We start from the raw sequence: 18,379 nt of genomic DNA on the forward strand, positions 1-18,379 counted from the left end.
CATTAAGAATGTAAGTTAATAATCAGAGATTACTGATGTGAGTGTAATAAATTCCAAGAAGTAGGAAAAGTCAGGGTAAAGATATGATGGCCTGGTGGAGACACTGTTTTAAATAGATGGTCAAATGAGGAAGGATTTTCAGAAGAAATGACACAGAAGTTGAAGCCTGAAGGATTCAGTCACATGAACAACTGAGAGAAAAGCATTCCATACAGAGAGACAGTAAAGATGAAAACACGGAGATGGAATCCAGCTTTGGTATGTTCTAGAAACAAAAGGTGGTTGTTCGTGGAGGGGAGTAGACAGTCAAACAAGATAGAGTCAGAAGGGCAGAGTAGGCAGTAAATCATGATAAACATTTCAGATTTTCTTCAAAATGCCAACTCTTCACCATCATACGAAGAGATAAACAAAATGTAATTTCTCCATCCAGTGAACCATTACTTAGCCATTAAAAAAACCCACAAAATCCTTCTGCATGCTACAATATGAATAGACCTTGAGAATGTGCTGTGTGGAATAGGTCAGTCTATGAGAGGACAAGGATCTCTGGTGGATTAGGGGTAAGAAGTTGCACTACCAAAGGTTCGTGGTTCAAATCCACCAGCTTTTCTGTGGGAGAAAGATGGGCAATCTCCTCCCATGGAATTTACTCTCTCTGAAAACCAGCTGGGGGGTCAACTATGAGTTGGTTTTGACTTGATAATACCCAACAACATAAGAGGACAGCTTTAAAAAAGGAATGATTACTGTGATTTGGGTGAAAGTTTACAAAGCAATTAGGGTTTTCATTCAACCTTTCTTCCACATTTTTGTTGTATGGCAATCATCATACCAACAATGTAGCTACACCTGTCTACTTATATGACATATCCAGACAGCAAATGCATAGAGACCAAAATTTATGGTGGTTACTGGATTGTAGAGAAGGAGAAAGGGAAAAACTTAGGGCACATTGAGCTTCTGTTAAGAGTGATGGAAAAATAATAGGTGATGGTTGATTAACAAGATGAACAAAATTAATGCTGTTGAACTGCCCAGGTGAGGAATGCTGAAATGACAGATGTTTTGTTACCTGTTATATTTGCCACATTAACTAAAGGAAAAAAGAATAGAAGGAAGAGAGGCTATGAGACATGCAAAATGTAGAAAGCTCACTGGGCTACTTTATGATGAAAACGTGAGTTGATTGACAGTGGGAGCAAGGAGAAAGGGTTACCAATGGAATGGAAGTGGAAATGGACAGAGGGATGGACAAATGGCCCTATCCTTTTCTTCCTTTAGGAAAAATGATATAAAACAAAACATAAACCATTCCAACAGTTTCTACTTGTAAAATCGGTGACAGTGGTTACAGTCTTCAAACTGTGCCACATTTCCTGAAAGTTTTTTGAGATTTACTAGCACAAATTTACTGCTCTCCTAAGCTGCTTCTCTCTCCTTTCATGCTGCTGCCCTCAGATTGGTCACATATGAGTAAAAATAAACCCCTGTGTTGCTTGTTGGTGGTGGTGGTGTGTGCTGTCCGGTCAGAACCGACCCAGAGCTGACCCTCCAGCAGGTTTTCAGAGGCAGATAATCACACGGGAGGAGATTGTCCATCCTTCTCCCATGGAGCAGCTGGTGGATGCAAACCACTTGCCTTCAGGATTTCAGCACAGCTTCTTACCACTAGGCCACCAGACCTCCCTATGTGTTGCTTAATGAAAATATTATTTTCAAATAGATATAAATTATTATTTTTCTGAGCATCAGGCAATAGTTTTGCTTTAAAGTCTAGGGATTTTCTTAGTTTAGTGGGGCCATCCAGCGTCAGTGACTCCAGAATGTCTGGATTCCATAAGAATTTGCAGTTCTGTTTTGCATCTTCACCCTTTTGATTAGCATTCTTTTAGAAACCTTGATCTGGGCCTTCAATCTGGGCATCTGGGCCCTATCCAGTTCATCTTGTGCCATAGCAAAGGAAGCAGTTGTTCATGGAAATGATTGAACACATACTCCATTTGAGCCCATTGGTTAGATACGAGATATATACTGAAGAACAAACTTGAACCACAAGCCATCATATGCTACTCAGGCAATCACTGAGTTTCAAATGTCTGATTTACAAATAACTCTTATTTGCCCTTTATTCTTATATACATTTGCCCTCACTTTGAAAATATCAAACCAGTCTTCACTGCCAACAAATTCATTAAAACCGCCTTCACTTGTCACTTATAAAGCTTTCAAATCACTGAGGAAGTGTCAAACATGATTTTTACACTGAAGTAAGTCTAAATAAGAACCGTATGCACATGATCCGATTTCTACAAACTCTTAGTGGCACAGTTAGGAATGAATGGCTCTTCTGCCTGATGTGGGCACTGACGTTAAGGAGTTCTGGTGGCCTAGTGGAAAGAAGCTGAACTCCAATCACAAACGCGCATGGTTCAAATCCACCACCTGCCCTGCAAGAGAAAGATGAGCAATCTCCTCCCTTATGATTGACTGTCTCCAAAAACCCACTGGAGGGTCAGCTATGGGTCAGATCTGACTTACTGGTAAACAGTAAGAACTTCAGCCTGACCCAGGGACTGCCTATTAGGCTACCTTTGACTGACACATGTTTTGTTGTTGTTGTTATGTACCATCGAGTCGCTTGCGACTCATAAGGACCCTATGTACAAATGGTCTAAACCCTACTCTATCCTGTGCCAACTTCACTATCTCTGACACACCTACTCCCATTACCCCAGTCACAGAATCAATCCATCTCATTGAGGGTCTTCCACCACTCTGCACTATCCTTCCACCCTCCCAAGCACGACATTCCTCTCCAAGGATTGGTCTCTCCTTGCAACATGTCCAAAGTATGTCAGACGAAGCTTCAGAATCTTTGCCTCCAAGGAGCAGCCCAGTTTCACCCTCTTCGGGACAAACCTGTTTGTTCTCCTAGCAGCTAATTAAGAGGAGACCCTAGCAGATAGATGCACCAGCTCTTCTGTCTCTGAGGTGGTGTGTTTTCTGCATGTATGCACACATCAGCTCTCGGAAAATGACAGCTCTTTACCTCCTCATGCAAAATGGCTTTCAGTTACATCTCACTGCACTTTATGGGGGAAATTATATGGCCCCGTAATAGCATCCATGAATCAAGCATTCCCAGAGGTCTTGAACAGATCCCTTATTATGGCCTGTTTCTGAATCCCCATAGCTGTCACGACCAATCAATGTGACTCCCTAATAAAATTGAGTCGTTGATAGAGTTAACTGCATTGAGACAAAATTATTTCTTTCTCTGCCTCCCACCCTAGGGGTGTCCAACCTCTTGGGAATAAGCCCAGAATATCATAAAACTAGACAAGGAGAAACAGGAAAGATTGAAATTGAGAATAATAGAATTAATTGCCCTCTCTTTAATGTGTTGCGTATGGAGTTATACGTCTTACTGGAACCTGATTTGGGCTTGAATTGTGCAAAAAGCTTGCTTTGCCTCGGCTGCCTGCCCAGAAACTCATAACTTCCATCAATCTGAATCCACTTCTGTCACTTTATTTATTGCCCACTCGGCTTGCATCACCAGCCGAAGTCTGAGTAGATCATTTCCTTCATCTCTTCATTTACTTAAATGACATAAAAATTAACCTTCTGTTAAAGAAGGCCCTCCTTTTTTTCCCCTTCTTTTTTTTAAATTCCCCCTTCCCAGGAAGGGAGGGCATTTTATTTTTCCTGTGCAAAACAGCCAAAGACTTGGAAGCTGTGAAGTGTGCCTTTTACAGCCTCCGTAGTCCCCCTTCCAATAAATTTCAGCAGATTGTTTTGCCTCTTTCCTTAAGTCTGTTGCAAGAAGCCTTGCAGAATATTTAAGAGCGGCCCACGTGGCTGTGGCGAGGATAGACCGAGGGAGAGGAAGCGCTGTGATAATAGCATCCGTTCTTCATTTCTCAGTGACCCTGAACCCATCTGCGAAGCGGTAGAAGAATTAAGCTCTATTATTCCACTCCTTAAAGTCTCCATTTGGAAAGGGTGCTCTCGTTGGGCCTAATTCCTATTTTGTGCCCACATTAGCTGAGTTTGAGCAGAAGCAATTGCTAGGGACAGTTGCACTAGAATACCAAACATCGCTCCTGCTGGACTGTGTGCCCCCCCCCCCCCCAGTAGGCTGACACGTCCTCTGAATAAGGGAGGAGTGCCCCCTCCCTCCCCCACCACACTGTCTATAAGGCTTCCGTTACGTTTATTAAGGAGATTGGTTTCCCCAAATGGAAATCAAATCTGAATTTAAAACAGGTCATAACACTGCTTCTCATTCAAGCCTGCCTTCTGCATAACCGTTTTCTTTTCTTTCTTTTAAAGCAATATGGGGTGGAGGTGCAGGGATAGCCCTACCCCGTCGAGCTAGATAGAGATGTGGAAAGAATGTTAATATTAAAAGGAAAAGAGACGCTATTGAGGCTGTGGTCCGGGGAGGCGATGGGGTATGACCGATGTCAGTCCGTCTCTGGTAGACTTTACACCCATAAGTGTGTGTTTGGAGGGTGTGCTGATCCCACTCTCTGTCCTTTGCAGCACCCCACGGGCCTTCTTTCACAATCGGAAAAGCTATCTGGCTCCTTTGGGGCCTGGTGTTCAATAACTCCGTGCCTGTCCAGAATCCGAAAGGGACCACCAGCAAAATCATGGTGTCGGTCTGGGCCTTCTTCGCCGTCATCTTCCTGGCCAGCTACACGGCCAACCTGGCCGCTTTCATGATCCAGGAAGAGTTTGTGGACCAAGTGACTGGCCTCAGCGACAAAAAGGTAAGCTGTCCTTGCTCTCCTGTTGTCTCCGGGCTGGTCTCAGCCGGTCTCCCCTCAGCAAAAACACCAAGACTGTTTGATACTGTTGTGGCTTTGAGGCGCCACTGATTTGATTATGATTCCTAGCAAACCTATGAACAGTAGATTGAAATCTTGGCCTATTCCATCTTCACCGTCTCCACCATGTTCGAGACCACTGTTGAGGTCATTACGTCAGTCCATCTCACTGCGGGTCCTCTTCCATCTTTGCTGACCCTCTGCACTACCAGCAAAGGGTCAGCAGAAGTGGAGGAAGACCCTCAGTGAGCTGGATTGACACAACGGCCTCATCAGCGATGAGCACGCGATGTTGACCACGCACATAAAGTCAACACGAGTTGGAGTCAACTCAACAGCAGACAGTGACAGCACCGTCTGGACACAAGAACTTAATAACATAGGATTTCCCCTCTCTTTTTAATCCAAATGGTCATATTTCTGGGAAGCTTTAGGACAAGTTCCCTCAGTTTAGCTCCTCTCTGCCCGGGAGATGCTGCGTGTCATCTGCAAACAGTCTTCCCACTTGGTCACTTTTCATGTCCATGTGATCTTTCTTTAATGCTTCCTGAGACTTGGCAATACAAGGCCACATGGCCATTCAGACTGGACATCGCGCTCCCAAGGAGAGTGTGAGGTGTGAGAAGATCTATTAGCCAGGACAAGACGAAATGCAGGGTGATGCAGGTGGCATTTGCCCGCCTTCAAAACCCTGTGACTTTAGACAAATCTCTTAAGAGCTCCACACCTCAGGAACTTCACGTGGACCTGAAAAATGTCATCACGGAGCCTCACTCAGGGCAGCGGTGGTTCGCTGGTACAATTCTCACCATCTGCACAGAGACCCAGTGTCAGGTTATCTAATAAGACAGTGAGCATGGGCTTACCCGTTCTTGCTGATTCATCTCATTCACTTACTCCCTTCAAGTCAACGGAGGAGACTTCCATCCTTCTCCTGAGAAGCCTCCAGTCAGGGTGTCACCAGATTGTCCCCTCATCATCTTTTATGACTCATTTGAGCTTGGTGTAGGTTTTTGTTTTGTTGTGTTGTGTTGTGTTTGTTTGTTTGTTTGTTTTCCCTAGGAACACACTCCCTCACTGGTTCATTTTATGAAGTGCTCTGTTGGTGCCATGGTTAAGGCATTCAGCTTCTACCCCAAAAGTCTCTGGTTCAAACCTACAAGCTGCTCTGAGGGAGAAAGAGGTAGCAGGCTGCTGCGCCTCGGAAACCCCGTGAGACAGGGCCGCTCTGCCCTGCAGGTCGCTCTGAGTCAGAATCAACTCTATGGCATTGGGTTTGGGCTGTTTGAGTTCCTTTCACAGACACACCACCCATGGCTGGGGTGATATTGAAATGGAATTGACAGCACCCGCTTTCCCCATTTCCCACTGAACCCGAGCTTCAGGGCTTGAGTGGCTATTCAGACAGCCGCGCCTGAGGAAGAAAGGAGGTGAAGTGGGTGCAGCCTCCCTGGGAAATGCGAGGTGCAGGAGGAAGAGCCCGCAGTGCAGACCTCAGCAGTGTGGGGATTGCAGCGCAGCAAAGATTTTCTGTCTCGCGTGTGAGGATAATTTGTCTCTCTTTATGAAACCTCGCTCTCCTATCTTGTTGACATAAGTCTAGATATATCCTCTGCGCATTCCTCAACAAACTGCTGAATAGAAAATCAGTCCGTGAAAAGCCTTTTCAGCACAGCCTTGACATCAGCTGGGGTTGAAAAGAGGCCCAGGAGCCTGGCATCAAAGCCAGCATGAGGGGCTGGGTTGTGGGGCGAGGGAAGAGGCTCAAGTCACCTCCACAGAGGTCAGCCAAGGCGGCTGGCTCACTCGGCCGCCTTCCCCTGTAAGGGCTGGCCGGGCGAAGGAGCTCCAGTGGTGCAGTGCTTAAGCATTTGGATGCGCGCTGAGAAGTCTGGTTGGAACTCACCAGCCACTTGGTGGGAGAAGAGAAATGGCAGAGTGCTCCCCTGTTGTTTTTGTTGTTGTTGTGTGCCGTCAAGTCAGAACCAGCCCGTTGCTGACCTTCCAGCAGGTTTTCAATAGACAGTAAATCACACAGAAAAGATCACCTGTCTTTCTCCCGCAGAGCAAGAGTGGCATCTGCTTACTGAATAACATGCTTCCAGAAACTCTATGAACTTTGATAAATGTTGATAGTTGTAGAGGGGCTTCAAGGCCTTTCATTCATAGGGTCGCTAAGAGTCGTGCTCAACTTGAAGGCAATCAACAACAACAATAACAGATACTACTGCAGAGCAGTTGGTAGATTTGAGCCAGAGGCCCTTTTTTTGTGAGTTTTCTTTTTTTAAATTAATTTTAGTGGAAGTTTAAAGAGGCTTAGGGTTTCTAGTCATTCATTGATGCACTTTTCTCCCTGCCCACCCTCTTCCCCCCCATTCACTCTTCTCCTTGAAAAGAAAAACTCTTTCATTGTTAGGCAATCCCTTCCCCCAAGTCCACTCCACTATGCAGCCTTCATTCTTGACTCCTGTTATGTCAATAATATCCAATCATATATCCCTTTTAAGCAGTTCTCTCCCTCATCTGTTTCAATGCAGTGTACAGAGGCCGCTTTGATTGCAGTTCAGCTTCTTACCTCTTGGCCACCATAAAGGTTTGGAAATCCCGGGGAGCAGTTCTACTCTGTCCTTTAGTGCCCAGTCCTTTCTCTCTGACTCTCCGTTTCCTTCTCTCTCCCTATTTTTTTTCTGTCATTGCCATTGAGTCAGAATCAAGTCATTGCTGACCCTCTGCTGGGTTGATGGACCTGTAAATCATGCAGGATGATACTGGTTCTCATGTCCTCTTGGACCTTCTGGTGGATTTGAACCACCAGAGAGGCACGACCCCTGAGTTAACAGCAGGACCCCCTCTGGAGTAAACCACCAGAACTCTCATTTAAGGCCCTTGGGGTCAAAATTGGCTTGACAGCACCCAACAATAGTCCTTACAGCTCTATAACAAATAACCAACTAAAGTGTAAATATAAAACCCACCTGTCCCCTTCCTTCCAGGTGGCGTAGTGGTAAGAAACTGAACTGCAGTTCCAAAGGCAGGCAGTTCAAGTCCCCCAGCTGCTGTGCAGGAGAAGCCTGGACAATCTTCTCCCCTGGGATTTACTGTCTTAGAAAACCCACCAGAGGGTCAGCTATGAGTCAGTTCTAACTCAACAGTACACAAAAACAATAACCACCCTTGCTTCCGAGTGAAGTAAACGCTAAGCTGCATTTATACTCCAGAGCTCCTGTGGGGATCACACTGAGACCGGGACTCAGTCCTAAATTGTACTCTTGATTGACTTCATCTCTGCTCTATCCTGCCTCCCCCCGCCCCTCCCATTACCTTCCTCAGTATCTTTCCTTGAGAAATTGTGTTCATCTAAACCCTTGGTTCACGGTCTACTCCTGGGAGAACCCCACCTAGAAAGCATAGCATTTGAGAAGTCACCAGCAAAGCGCTGCATGCAGAGTTAGCAGAGTCCAGCTCGTGCTTTCTCGGCCACCTGTCAGCTTTGTGCTGTTTGTGAAGTCATGTAACCTCAGCGCCCACGCCCATCTGTGGTGCTGTCAGCGCGTCCACTCTGGCAGCTTGCGTGCCGCTGTGAGCTGGAACCTTCATCTCACATACTTTGGTCATGTTGTCAGGAGGGACCAGTGCTTGGGGAGAAAAGACATCATGTTTGCAAAAAAAAGTAGAGTCAGTGAAAGAGAGGAAGACTTCCAACGACATGGATTGACACAGTGACTGTAAGAATTGGCTTGAGCGTGTGGAGAGGTCATGAGGGTGGCACAGTGTAAGGCAAGGTTTTGATCTGTTACTAATAGAGTTGCTGTGGGTCATAGTCAGCTCAGTTGCACCTGACAACAACAACAACAACAACATGCCTCTGATGTTTCAAATACCAGCAGGGCCACTAGTTTTCACGGATCTTCTGATAGACTTGGCAAAGTAGATCTGGCAATCTCCTATAAACTAGCCAATCAAACTATACTATATTATAAAGGGGTATTTTCCAGGAAAATGAGCCACCTAAGATGGTTGGTTGGTGTTGTTATGTGCCGTCGAGTTGCCTGTGACTCATAGCGACCCTAGGCACCATAGTTCTGAACCCTGTGCTATCCTGAGTCAATCTCACTGTGTCTGACACACTTGCCTCCATTACCCCAGTTACTGTGTCAATCCTTCTTATCCAGAGTCTTCCTCTCCTTTGCTGTCCCTCTACTCTTCCAAGCATGATGTCCTTCTCCAAGGGTTGTTCCCTCCTTGCTACGTTCCCAAATTATATGAGCTGGAACTTCAAAATCCTGGCCTCCAAAGAGTAGTTTGGTTTCACCTTCTCTAGGAAAGACCTGTTTGTTCTCTTGGCAGTCCATGGTACTCTTCTCCAGCACCACAACTCAAAGACATTGGTTCTTCTTCTATCATCCGTAGTCATTCGTTGTTCAGCTCTCTGATTCACAGCAAGTAATTGCGATGATCATGGCCTGGATCAGGCGCACCTTAGTCTCTAAACTGTCATCATTGCTCTCTAGCACTCTAGAGAGGTCCTTGACAGCAGATTTTCCTAATACAATTCACCTCTTGATTTCCTGACTGTTAGAGCCAAGAGTATTGATTGTTGAACCAAGCAAGCAGAAATTGTTAACAATCTCAATCTCTTCTCCATCTATCATCGTGCTGCCAATTGGCCCAGTGGTGAGAATCTTTGTTTTCTTGATGCTAGCCTTAACAGTGGACTCAAATATATGCCTATGATCCTGAAGATGGCACAAGACCAGGCAACATTGTATTGTGCCACACATGGGATCATCAGGGGTTAGAACTTATTTAATGACCACCAAACCTGACAATAACCACCTTCCTGTGCCTCCTTATTCCCCACTGTAAGTCTGATAAAGTTAGTTGTGAGCATGAGATAAGCCTGGGTATGTGGATCAAGCCAAAGGTCATATAGCCTGGTGTGTCCACTTGCCGTACAGCAGTAACTTGTGGTTGCTGTGAGGCTGAACACTGTGACACTGATGTGTCAAATGTGTTAATGGTTGGTTACCCAATGCAGACAGTGTTTGGTGGTGCTTCACAATTAAAACAAGCTTGGAAGCAAGAGTGACATCCACTTCCGTAATAGTTTGCCTCCGGAAACCCTATGAAGCTGGAGAGAGGATGAAAAACACACAGGCGTTGAGGACTCTCCTTCATAGGGTCGTTATGAGTCGCCTGCGACTCGACGGCACTTAACAACATGTGGACAGGACTCGTAATCTCTACTATATTCAGTAGCATATGTGTTCATCACATTATGGGTGTAAAGAAGAAAAACAATTCCTAGAAAGGAGCAAATCCATCTCATATACTGGCACGTTGCTGGGAGAGGTTATTCCTTGGAGATGGACTTCATGCTTGGAAAGGTGGAGGAACAGCAAAAGAGAGAAAGACTTTCAACCAGGTGGATTGACACAGTGACAGCAGCGATGTGCTTGAGGGTGTCAAAGATTGTGAGCATGGCACAGGATAGGACAGGGCTCAGGTCTGTTGCTCATAGGGTTGCTATGAGTCGTACTAGACACAGTGGCACCTAACAACAACAGCAAGCCATGTGAGATGCTCACCTACAATCAGAAAATCTTGTCCTGAATGTGAATTTTCAAGAAAGAAGTTGCTACATGTTTTGCTTTTCGTTACTCTTAGTAAAACTGAGGGAAATAGATCCCTTGCTACATAGTTTTGAGTCTAAGTACCATGAAGTCTGTGGGAAAAATAATTAGACTCACTAATAATTTGACTGACCTTCACTGCCTTGGAAACACCTTGGAACAGATTCTATATCCTCAGAAGACACCAAGAGACTCCCATGCTCAGTGCATTAGAGGCAGGTGGATAGCTCTTCTAATTAAATGTTTGGTGCAATTAAATAAACAGCAAAATTCTTAGAGTAAATAAGTTCCACGCTACCAGAACATTAATAGCAGGTATACTGAGAAAGTCTATGAAATGAAAATCTTTATTAAGTCCATTTATTTTAATACTGCAAGCAAGTATTTTTATGTTGTTTGTTTTGTTGGATTTTGGTGTTTCTTTGTTTTAGGTGGTTAGGTTTTTGTTTCATTGTTTGATTTATGTTTATAAATAGCAGGGAGCTCTGATGGCTTAGTGGTAAGTAGCTGTGCTTTAATCCAAAGGCGTACAGTTCAAATCCACCAGTTGCTTTGCGGGAGAAGGATGAGCAATCTCCTCCCTTGTAATTAATTGCCTCTGAAAGCCCACTGGAGCGTCAGCTGTGGGTTGATTCCATCTCAATGGCATTCAACAACATTAGCATACAGATAACAGCTCGGGTTTATACATTTAAACCATATACAGTGCTTGTTTCAAAGACATCCTCGGCATGGCCTATTACATACCCACATGAGATTGGGTGGATTCATGGGGCCATGCTTCTCTTGTCATTCTTTTAGGGACCCCTGAGCCAGTTCTAACTCAGAACCATGCTGGGAAGAGCAGAATGAAACAGCTGCCCGGCCGGAGCCATCCGCACAGACACAGCTGTGCTGTGACAGCCACTCTGTCAATCCATTTCATTGAAGATCCTCCTTTAGGAATTATTAAGTAAAACTGGGAGATACTTTTCACACTAGTCGGGGCCTCTAGGATAGAAGAAATGAATATCTGATGGGAAGTCTTTGGTAGAGGAAAAAGCATCTGCATTTTAAGGTTCTGATAGACTAGAGTCGAAATCCTAGCCCTGCCATTCTATGGCTGTGTGGCCTTCAGTATCCCTGTTCCCAGGCTTGCTTCAGTGATACTGTTATGTGTTGTTGAGACACAATCAACTCCTAGTTGATGCCTCAGTGGATTTTCAGAAGCGGTGAATCACATAGAAGGAGACTGCCCATCTTTCTTCCATAGCTGATGGATTCGAACCATTGTGCCTTTGAGTCGGCCGCATAACTCCTTACCCCTAAACCACCAGAGCTCCCTTCATTCCCTAAGACCAGAGCCAGCTGCAGTCGGCTCTCCCTGATGGTGAGCTCATGCTTGTCCGAGTAGATCTACATTCCAAAAGCTTTTCAGTGACTGGTGTAGGAAAAAGATCACCAGGTCTTTCTTCTGGAGGTGTCCGAGTGGTCTCAAGCCTTGAGCCGTTCAGGAAGCAGCTGAGTCCATTAACTGTATATGAAGATCCCTAAATTTCTTAAGAAAGAAGAGTGAAGATTAGAACAATTCTCACGCAGTGTCTGCAGCACAGTGGTCAACAAAATGACCTTGACTTATCCTGATCCCACGTGTGCAGAGTGTAACTACGTTTCAAATTGGCTTCAAGGCTGTGACTTTTCAGAGGCAGATTGCCAGACATGTTTTCTGAGAAGCCTCAGAGTGGGTTTGAACTTCCAACCTTTTGGTTAGGAGTTGGGCATGTAACCATTTACACCACTTGAGGATGCACTTGTGCACAGGAGATGGTTGTGTTGTATTTATTATTTCCTCTTCCTGCCCTGCATCCTCTCCTTGACTTTTCCTCATTCCTTAACTCCTTTCCTTCCTTATTCCTTCCTCTTTCTCCTGCCTCTCTTCACCTTCATTATCAATATTACTACCTGATCCAAACTATTTCTTACTTCTGGGATCTGAAATGTTATTACAACAAATCATGCTTTTTTCTTCTTTCTTTATTATTTTTTTTTTTTACACCAACCTTGAATATTTCTCAAGAGACCATGCTACTTCTGGATGGTGGAGATGGGCTGCTGGTAGCCCACTTTCACAGAAGAGACTCCTAGGTCTCTCTTCCCTCTCCTCAAGGTCACACATACTGGATGATCCCTCTGGAATCCCTTACGATATGACCATTATGATAGAAGGATGCTTGTTGTAAATAAGTCCCTTTTTTCCCCTACAGAAGTCAGAGAGATATTTTTAAGAGGTGTACAGCTTTTGATTTGTAAGCTGGTTGGAGAAATAGGAATGATTTGCTGCATTTTTCTTGAAAAAGTTGATTTCCTGATCCTACATCTCTGCTTTTCCCATCATAAAATGTATGCCATGTTTTATTTAGATCTGTCCTCATCTTGGAAAATGAAATCAGAAGATAGTTTTCTGCTTAGCCTGGCGGTCTAGAGAACTGAAACCAGTGAAGGAGAGAGAGAGAGATGAGAGAGGGAGAGAGAGGGAGAGAGAGGGAGAGAGAGAGAGGTTTTGAGAAGATGGCTCACACAGTTGTTGTTGTTGCTGTGTGCCATTCGGACAACACCAATTCATAGTGACGCCATGTACAACAGAGCAAAGCATTTACCTAATTCTGGGACATCCTCAGTCTCTGCTGTGTTGGAGCCCTTGTCTCAGCCACTGTGTCAATCCACCTAGTTGAGGGAATTTTCATTTTTTTTCTTACTCTCTCCTTGACTAAGTGTGGTATCTTTCTCCGGGAATTAGGTCCACCTATTAGCATGCTCTGAGTATGTGAGTCATGTCTAAGGAATACTCTGTATGTCTTCCAAGACCTATTTGTTTTCTCTTCTGCAAGTTCATGGTATATTGAATATTCTCCATCACCACAATTCAAGTAAATTCTTCTTCAGTCTTATGCATTGTACATCTTTCATGGGTGCTTGAGGGAATTGAAAATAGGGTCGCTATGAGTTGCAAGCGACTCGACGGCACATAACAACAACAACATATCAGGTGAACCTTATTAAAGTGACATTCTTGCTGTTTAACTCTTTAAAGAAGTCTTGAATAGATTGCTTGCAAAGGGCTATTTCTGATTCCCATATAGTATCACTACTGATAAACATCCTTATTAATACAGTTAAGTAGCTGATGAAGTTAATTGCATTGACTCTAAATGGGTTTTTTCCTCAGTGCCCAGCCTCTTGGGAATAAGCCCAGAATATCAGAATTAGACAAGGAGAAACAAGAGAGATTGAAATTGAGAATAATAGTGGTCTTATTCTCACTTTTCTCATCAGAGCTTGATTTTGGCTTAAATTGTGCAGAAAATTTGCTTTGCTTAGGCCTCTGCCTAGAATGTCATAAATCCCATCACTCTGTCACTTTATATATCTCCCATTTGACTTGCATGCATGATTGTAGAGGCTGGCCAGTCTCAAGTCCATGGGTCAGAAGTCAGGCTGGAGGCTTCTCCTAACTCCTATAGCTGAAGAGATGGATAAATCCAAGGTTGGTAGGTTAGATGACATGCTGCTATCTCAAGTTCCAAGACCTAGAGGTCTGATAATGAAAAGTCAGATGCAAGATTCAGAGCAAGCTAAAAGCCAGAAGTTTAAAAAAAAAGTCAGAAGTTTCTTTCTTATATATTGGATGCAAACCACAGCCCCACCTGAAACTCATCATGGAGATGATAAGATTATATCAGATCTGATCATGAGAGATGGCTACATCCTAACTGCACAACTACTGAGAATCATGGTCTAGTCAATTTGAGATGTAACTTTAACCATTGGACTTTCTTGTCTCCAAATTGAATACTCTGTTATTGATTATAGACTAAACAGGTCTCAACAGGTTTGCTCTACCAAACATTAGAAGATGCCACGTGCCCATCCAGCATTTTACATGCATCCACTTGATTCCTTGGAAACAGGATCTTTTGTTTGTAAATGGAGAAACTGAGGCTCAGGGAGAATTAAGCAGTTTCCTTCCACAGCCCAGTTTCCTGAGTGGTGGAAGAGAAGCTGAACTTGACTTCCTTGCTCCAAGGCCAGACGAAGCCAGTGAAGCTGGGCAGTGAGAAGGACAGTCATTACATCACCATGGTGTTCTCAGCACTGGACTCCTCAGCACCTCCCTTTCCCTCATTAAAGCCCACATCACTTTCTTTCTACATGCACATGGGAGAAGTCACACAATAGATCCCGTTTACAGGAGATGTGTGGGGTGAGCCTCAGCATAAACAACATACCTCCGCAAACTCTATGAACCTTGATAAATGTTGATGGTTGTAAAGGGGCTTCAGGCCTTTTGTTCATAGGGTCACTATGAGTTGTGCTCAACTAAAAAACAATCAACAACAGCAACTCTGGAGATGAGCTATCAGGACCCAAACTGTTTCTCACATTATAGATGTGAGACTCTAACCCACTGCCATCTGGCTAATTCTGATGGAGGGCAGAGTAAATCTGCAGTAGGGTTACCAAGTCTGTAAGTCTCTATTAGACTCAGACGATCTCATCTTTCCTTATCAGAACAGCTGGTGGGTTGGAAGTGCCAAGCCAGAACTCCTTGAGACGATTTAAAACCTACAGCTGTTAAGTCAGTTCTGACTCAAAGCGACCCTCCACTAGGTTCCCAAGACTATAAATCTCTACTGGAGGAGACCGTCTGTCTGTCTTCCTCAGAGCAGCTTGTGGATTCACACTGCACTGCATCACGAGGGCTCATGTGAGACTCTTTGTTGTGGTGGTTGTTGTTAGGTGCCATTAAGTCAAGTATGACTGAGAGTGACCCTGTGAACAACAGAGGTCTTCCTCTTTTTCTGACCTTCCACTCTTCCATTCATGATATCCTTTTCCCAGGATTAGCTTCTCCTATCAACATGCCTAAAATATGAGAGAAGATTTACCATACTTGCCTCCAAGGAGTCAGTGTCCCCTTTTCTAAGACATACCTACTTGTCCCGTTGGCAGTCCACGGGATAGTCAATATTCTTCTCAGTACCATAACCCAAAGGCCTCAATTCTTCTGCCATCCTTATTCACTGTCCAGCTCTCAGATGCATAGCAAATAGTTGAAAAGACCATGGCCTGGATCAGATGCACTTTCATCTTCAAATTGATGTCATTGCTCTTCAGTATTTTGGAGAAGTCTCTTGACTCTTTAGTGGGCTATAAAATTAAGTGATGTGGCCATTAAAATACTGAAGCATAGTAGAAAACATCAGAAGGTATTATGTATGAGTTTGCTAGGTAGTGGAAAATGTTTATGTGCTTGGCTGCTAACTGAGAGGTTGGCGGTTCAGCTTCACCCAGAGGTGTCTCAGGAGAGAAGCCTTGTGATCTTCTCCCCCAGCTCAACCATCTAAAACAGTATAACACACGGTTCTGCTCTGATGTTCGCAGGGTTAGTGTGAGCTGGAATCCACTCCGCCATTGGATGGTTGTTGCTATTAGAAGTCGTCAAGCTGATTCTGACTCAAAGTGACACTGTGTGCAAAAGAGCAACGTACTGTACCATCTCCAAAGTCTTCGCTATGGCTCAGCACATTGTTGCAGCCACTGTCAGTCCGTTTGATTGTAGATCTTTCTCTCTTCTGTTGACTCTGTGCTTTACCAAGCAAGATGTCCGTCTCCAGGGACGGGTCCCTCCTGATGACATTTTCCTTCTGCAAGAGATGAAGTGTCGCCTTCCTCACTTCTAAGGAGTATCCTGGCTGTACGCCTTCCAAGATAGTTTTGAGAGTGTGTGTGTGTGTGTGTGTGTGTGTGTGTGTGTGCGCGCGCGCGCGCGCGTGCATGCACAGGATAGCAAGGTTAAATGCTTTGTGGGCCCCGCTTTACAAAGCTGGCCAGACTTTATTCTCATGTGAAAAGTGCTTGAGGTCACCTGACAGTACAGCAAGACCAAAAGTGCAGAGATCCTCACAGATGCTAACACTGTATCTGCCTCTGTGCCCGCCAGAGCTGGGAATTGAAAAGGGAAGCTTGAGAGAGCTGTGTAACAACTGCGGAGTGAAGTGAGAAGACAGTTAGTCAGATGGGCTCGCTCTGACTGTCTCTGGAGATGGGAGCGACTGCCACGAGTAGATTTATGAGCAGCACCGTTACCTCTGTCCTCTGGAGCAGGCAGCCGCACACAAATGAGCCTGGGCCGGCGCCACTCTTCTGCTGGTGTGGAGGATACAAGCTCAGCTCATCCTCACCAAACACAAGCTCGGCTCGGCCTCACCACATCCAAGCTTGGCTCGGCCTCACCAAACACAAGCTCGGCTCGGCCTCACCAAACACAAGCTCGGCTCGGCCTCACCACATCCAAGCTCGGCTCGGCCTCACCACATCCAAGTTCGGCTCGGCCTCACCAAACACAAGCTCAGCTCGGCCTCACCAAACACAAGCTCGGCTCGGCCTCACCACATCCAAGCTCGGCTCGGCCTCACCAAACACAAGCTTGATTCATCCTCACCAAATAAGCATAAAGAGCAGCATATTGTCCACACACACGCATGCATACATATACACACACATGCACAGACAAACGTGTGCACATGGATACAGGCCCCAGTATACACACAAGCATATAGGTAAATGCATGTATGTAAATGCACGTGCACACACAAGCACACATTCAGGAAGATACCCTGATGCATGTGTGCACGTGTACACATGTGCACTGGCTACATTAGCACATACATGCATGTGCACATATGCACACACACAGACACTCAAGAGACATGTACCTGCCCTGTGCCTTCACCCACTGCACCATTTCCAGTACACGGTGTCTCCCTCGGGCAATGCATCGGATCAGCGGCTGACCACTTCAGTTCCTCAGAGCCAGCTGTGGCTGCCTTTGAACAGGCCTGGTTTAGGAGATAACACTTTTCATCTGGAATTGTCCATTAGCAGTGACACAAAAGTGTGAGTCTGGAGACAAGTTGAGACTCCGGTTGGTCTGAGTCTTTGGTAAACTTCACCTTTTTCTCTGCAGTCATTTGTGTCAAGCAGCACTTGCTGGCCTAGAATCCGAGGAAACCCATGGTCCCTGCCTGGGCCCTGATGTGCCGAGTGTCCCTCCCCTAATCGCATCTCCAGGGCTCATGTCTAAAAGAGGAAGGGGCCACGCACAGTGATCTCTGAGGATCATACTAGGACTTAGCATCTGGCCAGGCATGCCAGTAGCTGTCAAGTTCACTCGGGCTCATGATGACCCCATCTGTGTTTGAATAGGACTGTGTTCCCTAAGATGCTTCATGGATAATTTTTCAGATATAGATCACCAAGCATGTGGGGGTTTCTCCCCCCAAGAAGCGTCTGCATGCATTTGAACCTCTAATGTTCTGGCTCAGAGTTGAACATGTTAACCATTTGCACCAGGGATTCTGCACGGGTATGTTGTTGTTGTTAGGTTCTGTCAAGTTGAACATGATTTATAACAACCCTGTAAACAACTGATCTGAATCCTGTGCTATCCTGTGCCATCCTCGTCATCTCTGACCCAGCTAGACCCATTGTTGCTGTCAGTATGTCAGTCCATCTCATTGGGGGTCTTCCTCTCTTTCACTGACCCTCCACCTTTGCAAACATATCTTCTCCAAAGATAGCCTCTCCTAGCAACATGCCCAAAGTATGTGAGATGGAACTTCGCCATCCTTGCAAGTTTCAGGTCACTAATTGCAGTCTACATTAGGCAAATGACACAGCCCTGCTTGCTGAAACTGGGGAGGACTTGAAGCGCTTGCTGCAGAGGATCAGGGACTGCATCCTTCACCTCTGAGCCAATTGGCAGCCTCATGATAGATGGTGAAGAAACTGAGATTGTTAACAGCTTCCGTTTGCTTGACAGTATCAAAATTGTTGGCACCAGCAGCTCAGAAATTAAAAGACGAATTG

The 18,379-nt window shown here is 45.1% G+C and overlaps 1 protein-coding gene across 1 annotated transcript in view; it reads left to right on the forward strand.

Moving 5' to 3' along the window:
* GRIN2A (glutamate receptor, ionotropic, N-methyl D-aspartate 2A) overlaps nucleotides 1-18,379 on the forward strand; it is a 547,317-nt gene that overhangs the window by 452,214 nt on the left and 76,724 nt on the right. Inside the window, exon 10 of the mRNA XM_006895214.1 lies at nucleotides 4,552-4,781. Coding sequence (XP_006895276.1) covers nucleotides 4,552-4,781 — 230 coding nt within the window. The remainder of the gene's footprint in view (nucleotides 1-4,551; nucleotides 4,782-18,379) is intronic.

This window comes from Elephantulus edwardii, unplaced genomic scaffold, assembly GCF_000299155.1.
Source record: "Elephantulus edwardii isolate Elephantulus edwardi_28Jun2011 unplaced genomic scaffold, EleEdw1.0 scaffold00162, whole genome shotgun sequence".
NCBI lineage: Eukaryota > Metazoa > Chordata > Mammalia > Macroscelidea > Macroscelididae > Elephantulus > Elephantulus edwardii.